This window comes from Salmo salar, chromosome 27, assembly GCF_965601325.2.
Source record: "Salmo salar chromosome 27, fSalSal1, whole genome shotgun sequence".
Lineage (NCBI taxonomy): Eukaryota > Metazoa > Chordata > Actinopteri > Salmoniformes > Salmonidae > Salmo > Salmo salar.
In genome coordinates, this window is record NC_138317.1 from 11,634,926 (window position 1) to 11,650,285 (window position 15,360).

The 15,360-nt window shown below is 47.8% G+C and overlaps 1 protein-coding gene across 3 annotated transcripts in view; it reads right to left on the reverse strand.

Moving 5' to 3' along the window:
- Nucleotides 1-15,360, reverse strand: part of LOC106588412 (poliovirus receptor) — an 82,496-nt gene that overhangs the window by 45,897 nt on the left and 21,239 nt on the right. For all 3 annotated transcript variants that reach the window (XR_014382902.1, XM_082970012.1, XM_014177359.3), the window contains exons 2-6: nucleotides 4,767-4,876; nucleotides 4,230-4,473; nucleotides 3,623-3,922; nucleotides 3,028-3,145; nucleotides 2,188-2,336 (exon numbers count right to left, since the gene is read on the reverse strand). Coding sequence is in view for 2 of the 3 variants with exons in the window: in XM_082970012.1 (XP_082826138.1) it covers nucleotides 2,188-2,336; nucleotides 3,028-3,145; nucleotides 3,623-3,922; nucleotides 4,230-4,473; nucleotides 4,767-4,876 (921 nt within the window). In the remaining variant the exon portion in view is untranslated. The remainder of the gene's footprint in view (nucleotides 1-2,187; nucleotides 2,337-3,027; nucleotides 3,146-3,622; nucleotides 3,923-4,229; nucleotides 4,474-4,766; nucleotides 4,877-15,360) is intronic.

Here is a 15,360-nt window from a genome sequence, read left to right on the forward strand (position 1 = left end):
GCTAATGTCCAAGGTCTGTCAATTTTGCTAGTTCTTTGGGGTTAGTTCTTTGTAACACGCCTCTTCAGGCCACGGGCAAGGTTACTGGGTCACATTGGACTAGCACTGCAAACTACCTCCAGTACATCTAGTATCATTGGAGGCAAATGGGCAGATGTTCATGGTAGATATTCTCTAACTTGTTTATTTGTACCTTCCCGCCAGGCTCTCCATTGGGCAGGCTTAACCTCTCTCTGGGCACCACGGGACAGTCTCTGATAAACCACCATGGCCAGGTGCCTGCCTCTCTCCTTATCTCCCTCACAGAGATGAAACCTCACAGTCTGGCAGTTCTCACTACACCCCTTTAACATGGCCTGAGGTGGGAAACAAACATCTGATAAATGGAGATGGTTTAAATCTGCTCAATGGAGATGGATTAAATCAAGATGTGACAATCAATTAAAGAGGAACTTCCAGTGGCCTGCAGCCATTCCAGCCCTGAGGACAAAACCAGAACTAAGGCTACAATACAGTAGGTTACTAGCACCGGGTTTATGTCAGCTGCCATTTCAGTGCCAGCATTTCCTCTCAGCTAGATTAGTTTATTATTCTTTCCCTGTGGAGGAAAGTGTGTGTATGTCCAGAGGATGGCTTGCCTGAGGCAGTAGAGGAAGTAATATGTGTGTGTGTGTACGCGCTGGTCCCTTCAGAAGTGTTCCAGTGTACAGTGAAAATGTACAGAGCCAGCTGGACAGCCCCGAAGGTGGGGGGGGGGGGACTAGAGACAAGGGGTCGCGAACCCCCGCCAGGCCTTTGAAAGTCTAGCAGGAGTCATCTAAGAGTTCTATGGAATTTTCTGTTATTGTTTTTCCCCTCTCTGCCGCTCTCTCTACGCGGACAGATCCAGCTGGCACCTTGTCGACACTAACACGCCATCTCTGGCACGTGCCTGCTGAGCAAGTGTCGAGCGAGAGACCGGCGCATTTTCCTCTCCTGTCAGCAGAACTCAGTTCTGTATTTTACTCAGAGGTCGTGGGTCACGTGACCGAGCACTCCTCTTTAAAATGTAGAGGAGAAACTTCATCTTTTACTTTTGTGCTCGGCACCTCCGTCAACCCTCGTTACAATCACAATCTCAAAGGGGTGTTACGAAAGCCACCCCAGACAAATAGAGCTTGGCGCTTTCATCTGAAGTTAAAGGGAACAGAGAGGGCTTTTAAAATGGTTTCAGGAGTGAAAATTAAGGAAGCTGATTGTGTTTGTACTACAATTGGTTTCATTTAGAAGAAGACAAAAAAATGTATGGCACCATCGCTTGGGATGAAACTGGAGGTTGGACCAGATTCTCTCAAGTACTTGCAAAGATGTGGTGCTGGTGGGAGTGCCAGCCAACCCTAATACAGTGGTCACAAGGCAACGCTGCTAGCCAGAGCTTACTTCTTCCCCACCTCCCACACGTTTCAGCGCCTACAAAGCAACTTTGAGAACAAAGGGAGACAATTCAAAACCTCTGAAAGGATTCCCACGGATTCTAAATGTAGCTTTCACGTCGTCTTTGGTGAGAACAAGTGCTAACTGCGCTGGCTCCACTGATCCAAAGGCAGAACCCGTTTTGACCAGGCAGAATCCAAATGTAACAAAGCATAACTGACATCTTGCAAACCATAACTGACGCCCAAGTCAAGGCTAGCCAATGTAAGGCTGTTTTGTGTTCATTGGATCAATGTGTGAAAGCAAGAGAGTAGAAACCGCAGCATATCTGAATACAGGAAAAATCTGTTGAAAGTGCATGCAGAGGAAGAGCGGACTCTTATTTTGAAGGGGGGGGGGGGAGAGAGAGATCCAGATCTACACTAAGGATGTTAGTGGGGAGAAAAGAAAACCCGGCAAACTGGCTCACACCAACTGGTTTCCCGCATGAATAGAAGAACCCTTCCAAGAACCCCTAAAAGCCAAACCTTCACCCCCTTTTACCTGCCCAGCAGACGACAGAGTTAGCTGTGAGAGAACGTTGGTCTCTGACAGTGTAAATGATGGACAAGACCACTGTGTAGCTCTGATCCCAGTGTGTGTATGTGTGTGTGCGTCCACAAAATGTCCGCACCTGTGTTCGCTCGTGAGCTGGAATGTGTGCATCAGTGTGTGTACGTAAGACTAAGTAAGAGTACGCAGGCGGATGTCACGTGCTCAGTGGGCTTGACTCACCGATGACCGCCGTGGTGACCTGGTGCTTGCTCACTCCCAGCCGGTTCTTCACCTCGCAGACAAAGGTGGTGTTCACAGCCTCGTCCACCTTTCGCACGATCAGCTTGTTGGCGCTGATCTGTACCGTGTCAGGCATCCGACCGGACATGCTGTGTGTGTGTGTGTGTGTGTGTGTGTGTGTGTGTGTGTGTGTGTGTGTGGGGGGGGTGGAGAGAGGGAGCAGGGGTGAGAGAAGGAGGGAGGACAGAGATAAACAACTTGGAAGAAGCACAGCCTTGTGACGAGTTCCTATCTGGTTCCATATTCAAGACCTTAACTGGAGGAGCAGGCTGTAACAATCTAACCGCCGTCTGTCTATCACCGCCAGACGAAATTAAGACCATGTGGATAATCAACAAGAGAAAAACAAATTAAATATGGTTTTTCTTTTCCGTATAACCGATGCAGAGATACTTGTGTCCCCCATTAAGAGACGAAGGCAAGCTGCTGGGACCCAGAGGACGGACAATATTGGTGCTCTAGCAGATCAGATTGGAATTGCTAATTGATTGTTTTTGGCTGACTGACTCCTTCTGTTGTCTGGGATAGATCGGGGAGACGCTGTCTAAAGTCGTTCTCCCATCTCAGGGTAAATTAAGACCAAAACGGGAAGGGATACTCCTAAAGTCTGGGACAGACATGAGATGGGTAATCCATGAGTCTGGGACCGCAATGGGAGGGATACTCCAAACATCTGGGACTGTCATGGATACTCCAATCCAAAAGCCTGGGACTGCAATTGGGGGGACGGGTGGGGGGTACTCCAAAGATCAGGGGCCAGCTATGGGAAGATTAACTCACGCTGTCCAAGTGACGTTGGTGGGGGCAGGGTTGCCAGTGGCCTGGCAGGTCAGGACAGCGTCGGTCCGGCCAATGTACCAGTTGTTATCATAGCCCACTATGGACACAGTCGGGGGATCTGAGAAAGAAGGGGAAAGGAACAGAGAGAGTAGAGAGAAAGAGAGAGTAGAGTAGAGAGAGGTGTTACTGTGAATTGGAGCGACCAAGTGAACACTGATTGCCTACTGGGGTGCAGGAGTGGGAGAAGCTTCAACACAGAGGTTCTCACAGCGAGAGTTGACCTATAAAGCATCACTGAAACTGAAAACTACCGCCGGAGGATTGCAGAGATATGACTAGGGACCGATGACTCACGCTAGGTAAAAACAAACACAGGGAAGTCCCAAAATGCTTCAGAAATGGAGGTGGTGAACCACGCTTGTGAGATAACTAACCCAACATTGTCTGAGACCTAATGGAAATATTCTGTGCTTCCTCCCCCCCCCCCCCCCCACTTCGTTGAATAAGACGGTTATTCAAACATTTGTTATTGGAGTAATGCCTAGGCTTCGGTTCAGAGGATTACAACCTTGTGGTCTGGGTTCGAAACACTTACACTCGACGGACAGCTTCATGGGGAAGATCTGCGGCTTGTCCTGAGTGCGCTGGCTGATCATGCAGGTGACCTCCTTGCCGTTGTCCTCGGGCGTGGGCACCAGTAGGTACTCGCCCATCACTGTCACCGTGCCGTCCAGCCCTTTTTTGGAAGTGGTGTTTTCGGTGCCACCGACTTCTCCCATCCACTTGATGGTGGCTGCTGGCTTGCCGTCGGCCGCCTCACACTTGGCCACGACCACTGGTTTACCGCTTGTGCTGGCTTGGACGATAACAGGAAATGCAGAATTCTTGGGTTTCGCTGAAAGAGAGACGGGTAAGCGAATGCATGAGTGAGTTTGTTGTTGTGCATATACAGGAAGTGTGGTCCCTCCTAGAGTCTAATAAAAAGACAACAGTGCAAGAGGAAGGCAGCAGAGATTCAGCTGGCGAGGGTGAAAAGTGAGGCGATCGATGTGGAGGCTTAACAAGGTGGGTGCATTGGAACTGATGCGTTTCGTGACACCGCATTCATTTGAGGACACTATTAGTCATAGCACCGGTGCCCTCTCTTAGCCGAGAGCAATTAGGGCGCAGACTGAAAGAAAACAAAAACACCAGCTGCTCACCAAGTATGACCAGATTGGTGGTGCCTTGCTCATTGCCGCTGGGGTAAGTGGCATACTCGCAGGTGTAACGCCCGGCGTCGGCCATCTTGAGGCTGGTGATGGTAATGGAGGGGTTTGTCAAGGTGCCTTGGATGAAGCGGACACGCCCGTTGAAGGGAGATTCGGGGAAGCTCTCGCCGTATGTGGGGTGAAAGACGGCAATGTTGTCCCTCTGGCCTTCCGTGGGCTCCCATATCCACGACACCTGCGTCCAACAGGAATGACAAGGAATTAAGAGGGTTGCAGGATGGCAGTCTGTGCACATACAGTCTTATCCACATGTCCAGTCGATTTCATGAAATAGCATAAAGAACACCCACACTAACAGAATGTCAATGCAGCGACGGTCGACCACAACGGTTGCCACATTAAAACTCCGGAGAACATCTTTACAGTACTGTCCTTCCTTTTCAAAGAAATCGGAGGGCAATATTTATCGTTCCCTGCGTCAAGGCTGACGTGCACAGCAGGCTCTCTCATCGCGTGTTATCTGGTTACCTGTGTGAGCTTGGTGTTTCCTCCGTCGACAAACTGACAGCGCAGGTCGACCGACTCGGTGGGGTACGCCTCCACCTCTGGCACCACCTTCACCCGCTGACACGAAGCAGCTGTGGATGGAGAGAGAAAGAGCGAGTGAGAAACAAACACATATCAGCCTCTCAGATTCTGCCTGTGGCTCATGCGTACAGAACCCCCTCTATAACCCCTACGAGTCATACTAATGCTGAGTGTAGTGATTGAGAAGTGCTCTGCCATTGAACCAGAATTCTCCCCTGCTGTCAAAAGCAGCAAATCAGCCTTCTCACATCCCCTCCTCCCCAAAACGACATATTAAATCACTGGGATCAAAATAAACCATCTAGTTTAAGGACATTATTCGGTGGGTAAAGCTCTCTCAGCCGCAGGTGTAACTACCAAATGGGCCATAATGCTGAAAGAGAAAGAAGCACTTATCACAACAGAATGAGCCTATTATTTACAAGTATCGAAATGGAAGGCTCCGACTCATCCCTCCCATCCTGTCTATGATTTCCAGTAAACTAATTTCCTTGTATGCCAGCGTTTCAGATAAACGAGATATGACTATAGTGAAACTTAAAAAAGGTACATTCAGAGGTGACGCTGCATGCAGGAAGTAAACACAAAGCAGGTCAATTTCCGCAACAACTAAGAGCGTTGAAGTGCGAGCCTAAACTTCTCCGCCGTTTTGGTCCCGTAGCAGCGTGGAGCGCCCCCCGTGCACATGCGCGGACACACCGTGTGACTGTGTGAGAGCAAAGTCTTGCATCTGCGGTGCGGTTTGTTGCGACGTCATCTCGCCGAGTATGCCTTTTAACCATGCTCCGCAGTGCTGTGCATGAAAGATCCGAGGAGCACAGCCTTGAACCGGTGCCTACTGTAGGCTAAATTGACATGAATAAAAGGCGACAGATTAAGATCTCTTACGTCTTTCGTTCAAAGCACTTCAGTGTGAGCTTTGAGCTGGCAAGCACAGAAGGAGGAGTTCCTTTGAAAAACAATGACTTCCAGCATCAACAGAAAACAGGTATTAGATCCGAGTGAGCGCACCGTCGAGAAATCAGCTCGACGGTATCACAAAGGAGAGCTGTGCTTCAGCTCAATACGGGCTGACATAGACATATGTTGGAGAACAGCAGAGGAAAACCTACAAAATTATGCTGCACATTAACCATAATATCATGGATTTTTTTTTCTTCCCCCCATTCTATAGTCATGTGACACTCTTATCAAGGCTACTCCTTTCATGTAGACATTTTTAATGAAAAAAAGATTCCTTCATCAGTCAGGAATCATTAGGGATCATTAGCATCACTAAGCAAACGGGAGTGAGCAATTGTCACAGGGCTCATTATAATACACGCAGAGCCAACCTCAATATGCATCTTCCGGCTTGTAAGCAGCAGTGAACGGGGGAGAAAACATAATTAACACCTCAGCCATAAAAATCTGTGGCAATTACACATTTCAATGCATATACTTTTCCCCTGCTGCCTGGTTGGCCAAAACGCTGACCTCGTACCTACAGTGTTTTTGATTTGTTTCCCCAACTTCATCGACAGCAGTTTTGGGCCACAGTGAATGTGGGAGTCTGGGTCGTTTAAAAAGTGGGGTCGGTTCCTGTACGCGGAGCACCCTTGATAAACACTCCCGAACTATCTAAATCAAATCCAATTTTACTCGTCACACGCTTCGTCAACAACAGGTGTAGACTAACAGTGAAATGCTTACTTGCGGGTCCTTCCCAACAATGCAGGATTGGTCAGCAGCACGTAAAAACGGCTGCTTTCCACTGCAGCGGGTAGTCAAGCGCAAAGGTGTAATTACCGATATTTCTGCCTGAATTATGTAAAAGAGGCAAGTAACGGGATAAGGGGGGGAGAAGGTACACAAGCGCCGTCTCATTTCAGGCTGGATTGGAGACAGAAGAACAGGTACAGGTGCTGGCCGAGTTGTGAGACAGCCAAAATGAAGAGAGAGAGAGAATGAGGGAGGGAAAGAAAGCGAGAGAGAAGGAGAGGGGAAGATGGGGAGGGAGAGAGATGGGGAGTACAAAGAGACAGAAAGCGAGGGTAGAGACACACACACACACACACACACACACACACACACACACACACACACACACACACACACACACACACACACACACACACACAGAGGGGGAAAGAGAAGGAGAGAGAGAGAGAGAGCCAAGGCCCGCAGAGGCAGTACTAGAGGAGGGTGGAGAGCACAGGAACAGAGAAACTACAGAGGGAGCTGATAGAATTGTATGTGGGCACTCTGTTCTTTCTTTACACCAAAATAGAAAGAGAAAGCAGGAAAGAGAATAGAGTGCTGCTGTGTACTTCAGCCCAGAATGTGTCCAACGTGAAAGGAGTCGAAAGCAAAGGCACTTTTCCCACCCGCCACTCTTTATGTGACCCCTGCAATGAGCGTTGGCGCAGTGATGACATCGCTGCCATATTAAAGCGGACCTCCGGTGTGCCGGCCCATTCGTCTCCCTCCTCCCTCCCACATCTGAATCCATTAGCTCTGCAGGTACACTGATCACAGCCAAAATGGCCATACTAGAGGATTAGGCTCTGGCAGCTAGGGTCATACCTTCCTCTCCCTCTGTCCTTACCCTCTCACTCTCCCCATCCCGCTCACTTATACAAACACACACATAAGGCAAACCGTAATACAGGCAGAGCAAACTCGGTAAACACACATCATGCAGAGACAAAGACACACACAACCTCACAAAAGGACACAGACAGACAGACAGACAGACAGACAGACAGACAGACAGAGAGAGAGAGAGAGAGAGAGAGAGAGAGACAGACACACACGCAGAGTGCCTCCAGCTGTTTCCCCTCACTCTCCTGTCGATCTGACAGACACTAAGCAGACTGATCCTCTCAACTCTGGCTGTCACCGACTGCCGGCTAGCTCTTTCGCTCTCCACTGCACTCTTTTCCTCGCCCCCTCTCCCCCCCGCTCTTCATCTCAAGGTCAAAGCAGTGCTCCCTTCCATCTTCTCTGTACTCCCCAATCCTTTTGTCCCTATCTTTCTCATCTCTACCATTTTGCTCCGTGTCAGTGTGCCTCTCCATCTACCTCCCTTCCACTTTTCACTCCCAGGGTCTGAAGTCGGCTCTCTTTACATCCAATGTCCTATCACGTCATTCATTCGCTCTTAAGCTTGTAGTCTCCGACTCACTTTTTTTCCCCCTCTCTCTCTCTGTGCTGTTCTCCTACCCCTCTGTGCTGTCTTTGTACAGGGAGGATGGTAATATGTGGTGTGCGCGCGCGCACGCTGCGGTGCATTGGGAAAGTATTCAGACCCCTTGACTTTTTCCACATTTTCTTACATTACAGCCTTATCCTAAAATGGATTAAAGAGAAAAAATGGTCATCATTCTACACACAATACCCCATAATGACAAAGTGAAAACAGGTTTAGACATTTTTGCAAATGTATTCAACATAAAAAATATATATATTATTTCGATAATTATTCAGACCCTTTTGCTATGAGACACGAAATTCAGCTCAGGTGCATCCTGTCTCCATTGAACATGCTTGAGATGTTTCTACAACTTGATTGGAGTCCACCTGTGGTAAATTCAATTGATTGGACATGATTTGGAAAGGCACCCACCTGTCTATATAAGGTCCCACAGTTGACAGTGCATGTCAGAGCAAAAACCAAGCCATGAGGTTGAAAGAATTGTCCTTAGAACTCTGAGACAGGATTGTGTCGAGGCACAGATCTGGGGAAGGATACCAAAAACTGTCTGCAGTATTGAAGGTCCCCAAAAACACAGTGGCCTTCATACTTCTTAAATGGAAGAAGTTTAGAACCACCGATACTCTTCCTAGAGCTGGCAGCCCGGCCAAACTGAGCAATCGGGGGAGAAAGGCCAAGAACCCGATGGTCACTCTGACAGAGCTCCAGAGTTCCTCTGTGGAGATGGGAGAACCTTCCAGAAAGACAACCACCTCTGCAGCACTCTACCAATCAGGCTTTTATGGTAGAGTGGCCAGACGGAAGCCACTCCTCAGTAAAAGGCACATGAAAGCCCGCTTGAAGTTTGCCAAAAGGCACCTAAAGGACTCAGACCATGAGAAACAAGATTCTCTGGTCTGATGAAATCAAGATTGAACTCTTTGGCCTGAATGCAAAGAGTCACGTCTGGAGGAAACCTGGCACCATCCCTATGGTGAAGCATGGTGGTGGCAGCATCATGTGGATGTTTTTCAGCAGCAGGGACTGGTAGTCAGGATCGAGGGAAAGATGAATGAAGCAAAGTACAGAGAGAGATCCTTGATGAAAACCTGCTCTAGAGCGTTCAGGACCTCAGCCTGGGGCGAAGGTCCACCTTCCAACAGTACAACAACCCTAGGCACACAGCCAAGACAACGCAGGAGTCTCTGAATGTCCTTGAGTGGCCCATCCAGAGCCCGGACTTAAACCCGATCGAACATCTCTGGAGAGACCTGAAAATAGCTGTGCAGCGACGCTCCCATCCAACCCGACAGAGCTTGAGAGAATCTGCAGAGAAGAATGGGAGAAACTCCCCAAATACAGGTGTGCCAAGCTTGTAGCGTCATACCCAAGAAGACTTGGGGCTGTAATCGCTGCCAAAGGTGCTTCAACAAAGTACTGAGTAAAGGGTCTGAATACTTACGGAAATGTGATATCTGTTTTGTTTATGAATTTGCAAGAATTTCTAAAAACCTGTTTTTGCGTTTGTCATTAATGGGGTATTGTGTGCAGATTTATGAGGGGGGAAAAAACAATTTAATCCATTTTAGAATAAGGCTGTAACGTAACAAAATGTCGAGGGGTCTGAATACTTTCCGAATGCACTGTATATAAAAAGAGAATGTGAGAACATTAAAGAGAGTTTGTGCGAAAGAGAGAGACATTTGTTATTTTGCATCTGTGTAAAACGAAAGGAACAAGAACTGGTGTGTGTGTGTGTGTGTGTGTGTGTGTGTGTGTGTGTGTGTGTGTGTGTGTGTGTGTGTGTGTGTGTGTGTGTGTGTGTGTGTGTGTGTGTGTGTGTGTGTGTATAGAGGACTAGCGATTGCAAGAGCTGCATAACATAGAATGTGATTCACTCCGAGTGAACCCTCCTCCCATAGGACCCAGGGTGGTTCTGTAGCCATGCATCACATCTGTGGAATGGCTCTCCAGCCCCACGGCTACAGCTCTACTGCCCAGCCCTTCTATGATAAATGTATGTGGGCCTCAGCACTCACAAACCTGCTAACATACCCCCCAAACACAGTTATCCACACAGCCCATCTGTACACACAGAAAATAAAAGAAGCTATTCATTTGGCTACAGACGCCCGCTCCTAAAACATGCATGAATGAGGCTGTGGGTGCCACAGTATGTACATGCTCGTCTTCATACTTCTATATACAATTATTTAATCATTCCTCTTCACAAAAGCCCGAACACAGCCCCGCAGCATTCCGAATAGTTAATAATTCATCCGCCTGGTTAAGAGAGAGTTCTCCCTCTTATTAAATTATTGACAAGCAACATCTACACTGCACCTGACCCGGGGGAGAGAGGAAGAGGATGTGGGAGGAATGAGATGAGGAAAAGGGTGGTGGAGTTGGATCGGGGAGTAACGCTGCATCCTCCCCCCATTGTTTCGAAGCCTTGTCGATGCCTTGTTGCCATGGACTCCACTGCTTCTGTCACGAGGGCCGCAATATTCATTTGAGAGCCATTAAAGTCGGTCGCTTGTGTGTCGGCACACAGCACTGGAAGTTAATGACTGAATGGAACAGGAAGCGCAGAGTGAACGTCAGCTGACGGGAGAACAGCACTTAAGACGAATGGAGCCCAGGTGCACACCGTTGCAACCCAGTGACTTTGACAAGCTGTTTTGACGCACGTCAACAATCGTCCCTAATAAGACCGGCCAACTACAAGCCAGACCCCCCCCCCCGCCCATGTAAATGTCTTTGATAGAGGAGCTCTGTTGAAAGAACGGACGTCACACCTTCCTTGGAACAAATATGAAAGGGAAAAGATATGTAGGAGCTGGAGAAAGTGGAAGGGAAAAGTCCTTTGTGGACAGTTGACATTGTTTGGACAATGCCTCTATTCCGTAGTGGGGTAAACCCAGCTTTTCCTCCCGTTACCGCATGTCAAAGCCATAAAGAAAAGCCACACCGCCACAATTACAGGGCGCCCACTTCGGTTCTTTTGCCAGAAATCCCAGACTATGCGCTTAAAGTTCCACAATCCATCCAAAAACAACACTTCCCAGAATCCCGCTTGGGCTGCACATTATTTACAATGACAGTTTGTCTCTACGGGCTGTCGTGTAAACGTACACTGAGTGTACGACACATTAGGAACACCTTCCTAACATGGACTTGCACCCCCTTTTGCTCTCAGAACAGCCTCAATTTATCTGGTCTTGGACTCTACAAGGTGTCGAAAGCGTTCCACAGGGATGCTGACCCATGTTGACTCCAACGCTTCCCACAGTTGTGTCAAGTTGACTGGATATCCTTTGGGTGGTGGACCATTCTTGATACACATCGGAAAACTGTGAAAAATCCAGCAGCGTTGCAGTTCTTGACACACTCAAACCTGGCACCCTACTACCATATTCAAAGCCACTTATTTTTTTTGTCTTGCCCATTCACCCTCTGAATGGCACACATACACAATCCATGTCTCAATTGTCTCAAGGCTTAAAAATCCTTCTTTAACCTGTCTCCTCCCCTTCATCTACACGGATTCAAATGGATTTAACAGGTGACATCAATAAGGGATCATAGCTTTCAGCTGGAATCACAGTGGTCAGTCTGTCGTGGAAAGAGCAGGTGTTCCTAATGTTTCGTACACTCAGTGTAGATCTGTCATGTGGCGAGGTAAAGACCTATTTGGCTAGGGATTAACGTCATGCATGATATTTATTCCTGAATCTAAGGGTTACTCGTATAATAAACTAGCTCTGCGAGCGCGAGGCTCAGCACCGGCTAGGGGAGGGTTGGGTTCTAACCACTGAATAGGGTGAGTTTCTAAAGAGCACACTACCGTCAATGAGCCACAGGCAGCAGTGTCTACATTTATAGTCAATCATCACGGTAAGAAAAACCACCCAGGAGGGGAATCGCGGAATTTACACTAAGGGCAAGAGACTTATCCACTAGAATGAGAAGAGGCAGCTTAATCCAAGTTTGAATTATAGACCAAATCACTCTCCTGAACACAGATGAAAAGATCCTGGGAAAGGTTCAGGCAAATACATTGAAGAAAGTCCTTGGAGGAATAATTAGTCCTGCTCAGACTGGGTTTATTTCATTGTTACAGTTCAGACAGTAAGCCATTAAAAAAAGGTTGATTAACAGAGTGCGGGTTGTTGCGTACTCACCCTCTCAATTGCCTGGTTATGGATTTTGTTCAACGCTCTTTATTATCTGGTAGACTGTAGACTGTAGTACTCCACTGCACTCCATTGGGAGACGTCGGGTTATGTGTATTCACTTGCCTGAGTGAGCGACCGCACCGCACCGGTTAGCCAACCTCAGTTGCTTTATCGTTTAAGTAAGCGGGTTGAAAATACAGCTCAGATATTGCGCAATTGATTTTATTTAACGCGCGGGACCAATGTTCCCTCAATTTTTTTTGTTTCCCGCACTGAGCAAATTTCAGGTCTGCTGAGTGCAAACGTCAACGTTGTGAGAATTCTGTGTTCTGTGCAACGTTTACTGTGAACACAGGCTGTACCCGCTTTAAGCTACAGTTTTAACAGTGAACAAGTAGGCTACTTGATTGTAATAACGTAGGCCTACCAGAGTGGCCTACAATCAAAAACAATGAAGAAAATGCATCCCATAACATGTTAACATGGAAACAGCTATTCTATCATTCAGCCTACAGTAGCAGCTAATGTGTGGTGTTGAATGTGGGCCTACATTCCATGAGACTGAATAAAGAAAACATGCAGGGCTTGACATTAACCTGTTAATCCACCTGTCCTTCAGACAAGGAGGTGACTGCAAATGTTGTTTCACTGTTTGATGCAAGAAACCACTTTACAAAATAACATCCATTATTATTATCATACCATTATTACAGAGAACCAGACAAATTATTCTGCCTATTGGCTACTTAGCTTATTCAAGCCTGTCTCAAAATACAACACTAACCCTTTAAGACAAAAAAACCCCTCTTTACCTGAATTGCTTTTCAAAGATGTCTACAAATGTCCATGTTTCGTGCTTTTGTAGGAAGCAATCAGTCCCCTATTGCTGACTACAAATGATCTATAACTGGGCTAATAACTCACTAACTAGTAAAGGATATGAACAAAATGTGCACACGTGGCTTCATGCAGCTAATTCTATTTGATCTGGACTCACAACCACAGCTGTAAACACAGTCCAGTTCAAAGTAAACGGCACAGATCCATATATGGCAATGATCTATTTGCATATAGGCCTACTGCAGCTCTGATTGGTTTTACCGCACAGGTCTGTGTATGGGCTGAGTCGTGCGCAATAGAACAGTCTCGGGCAACTGCCCGCCCTCACACGCAGCTTAGAGAGAGCATTGCATGGGACCCGACGGCTCGGAAACAATGATGATTCAAATAGCAGGTGATTTGCCCCAGGCACTGGGCTAGCCCTAAGGAAGATACTTCACCTGATTAGCTTGAAATGGATAACGAAATGTGAGCAATGTAAACAGCCCCAGATGATGCCATCAGTTAGCTAGCTGAATACCAGGAGACTAATGTATTAAGATACTAAGGCATCTGAATGGGATGCAACATGCAGTGAGTACACTATTCAATTGAAACAGCCTCCGTTTCAACTCCAGACAGCAGTCAAAGGTCGCACTGTGCACACCATTTCTTTTTTGTACTTTTTACCCCTTTTTCGCCCCAATTTCGTGATATCCAAATTGGTAGTTACAGTCTTGTCCCATCGCTGCAACTCCCGTACGGACTCGGGAGAGGCGAAGTTCGAGAGCCATGCGTCGACCCCGCCGAGCCGCACTGTTTCTTGACACACTGCTCGCTTAACCCGGATGCCAGCCACACCAATGTGTTGGAGGAAACACCATCCAGCTGGCGACCAAAGTCAGCGTGCATGCGCCCGGCTCACCACAAGGAGTCGCCAGAGCGCGAGTTGACAAGGACACCCCCAGCCAACCAAACCCTCCCCTAACCCGGATGAAGTTGGATCAATTCTGCGCCGCCTCATGGGTCTCCCAGTCGCGGCCGGCTGCGACACAGCCCCGGATCGAACCCGGGTCTGTAGTGATGTCTCTAGCATTGCTATGCAGTTCCCTAGACCGCTGTGCCACTCGGGAAGCCCTGTGCACACCATTTCTGTCAACTCAGCAAACCTAACATGCGTGCAGTGTTTTCATCAACATGCCATAGGTATAGATTTGTGGACGTTAGATATTTATAACCCCGTCAAGGACATTGCCGTAAGGGCAACACAGCGGTTCAGGACTGGAGCTGCATCAGAGTCAACCTGGTAGAGGTTTATCTCGGCTGTATGTTAGGAGTTCTCATAAACACACAGGTGGTGAAATCATGCCGGCTTTGTGACTTAAGTCCTCAAATTAGGGGTCTTGCCGCTTCAAAAATCGCCCTATTGAGGGATTCACACCGATTAAAAATACCCAAATCTCTCATCTCTGGCTTCTAGGCTGGGGCCGGGCTGCTCTCTCCCGTTGATTACATACATATCTGACTCTGCTCTGATCCCTGGATTTCCAGGATCACAGGCACAATCTGTCAGATGGGTGGGGAGGAAACATAGCAGGAGAAATCTAATTAAATAACGTCAGGTCCTTGGGCTAAACATTTTTTGTGTCTTTAAGTCTAGCACCCTTTTCACCTCTACCCCGATAAAACTGACATGTAATTGGCCGGTCATAAAGCTCCAGTCACCTCTTCTTGAATAAAGGAAAGATACGATTGGCAAGGTCACAAGGTCAAGGTCCCTGAATGTCACAGTCTAGCTGCTCACACTGTGCACCAAAATGAGGAGGGCCGTCAACCTTGTCCGGTTCTATAAATTCAGTTTTGGTTTCTGGAGACTCTCTGGCCACATCAAATGTCTTAACTTTCCTCGCAGTTCCATCTGGTTAGTAATCCTAAACTATCACACACACACACAATATTGTACCAGTGCCCTTCAATCAAAACATATCAAAATGTCCTTGGATGAGATTAGTCTGGACGAGAAACTGTCCAAATCCCTCCCCTCTCTCTCGGCAACAATATCAATATTTTCACGACTCACTCAAGCCAACCGTAAATAAGTCGTAAACAGACTGAAATTCAATCCCAACCCAGCTCGTGATTTCCAGGAACGCATGCTGGGCTATTGGTCGTCAAGGAGATGTGATGGAGTCACTGTGGACGAGGCGAAGCAGCTGTGAAGCTGAGCAACATCTGTTCTTCCTCAGTCACATCTGGTGACAGCCCGCTCATCACAGAGCAGACAGACTGCCAAGAGTGGACCGGGGATAGGGAGGGGCAGGAAAGGGGGAAGGATAGGGAGAGATAAGGGGGTTTGGGGGGA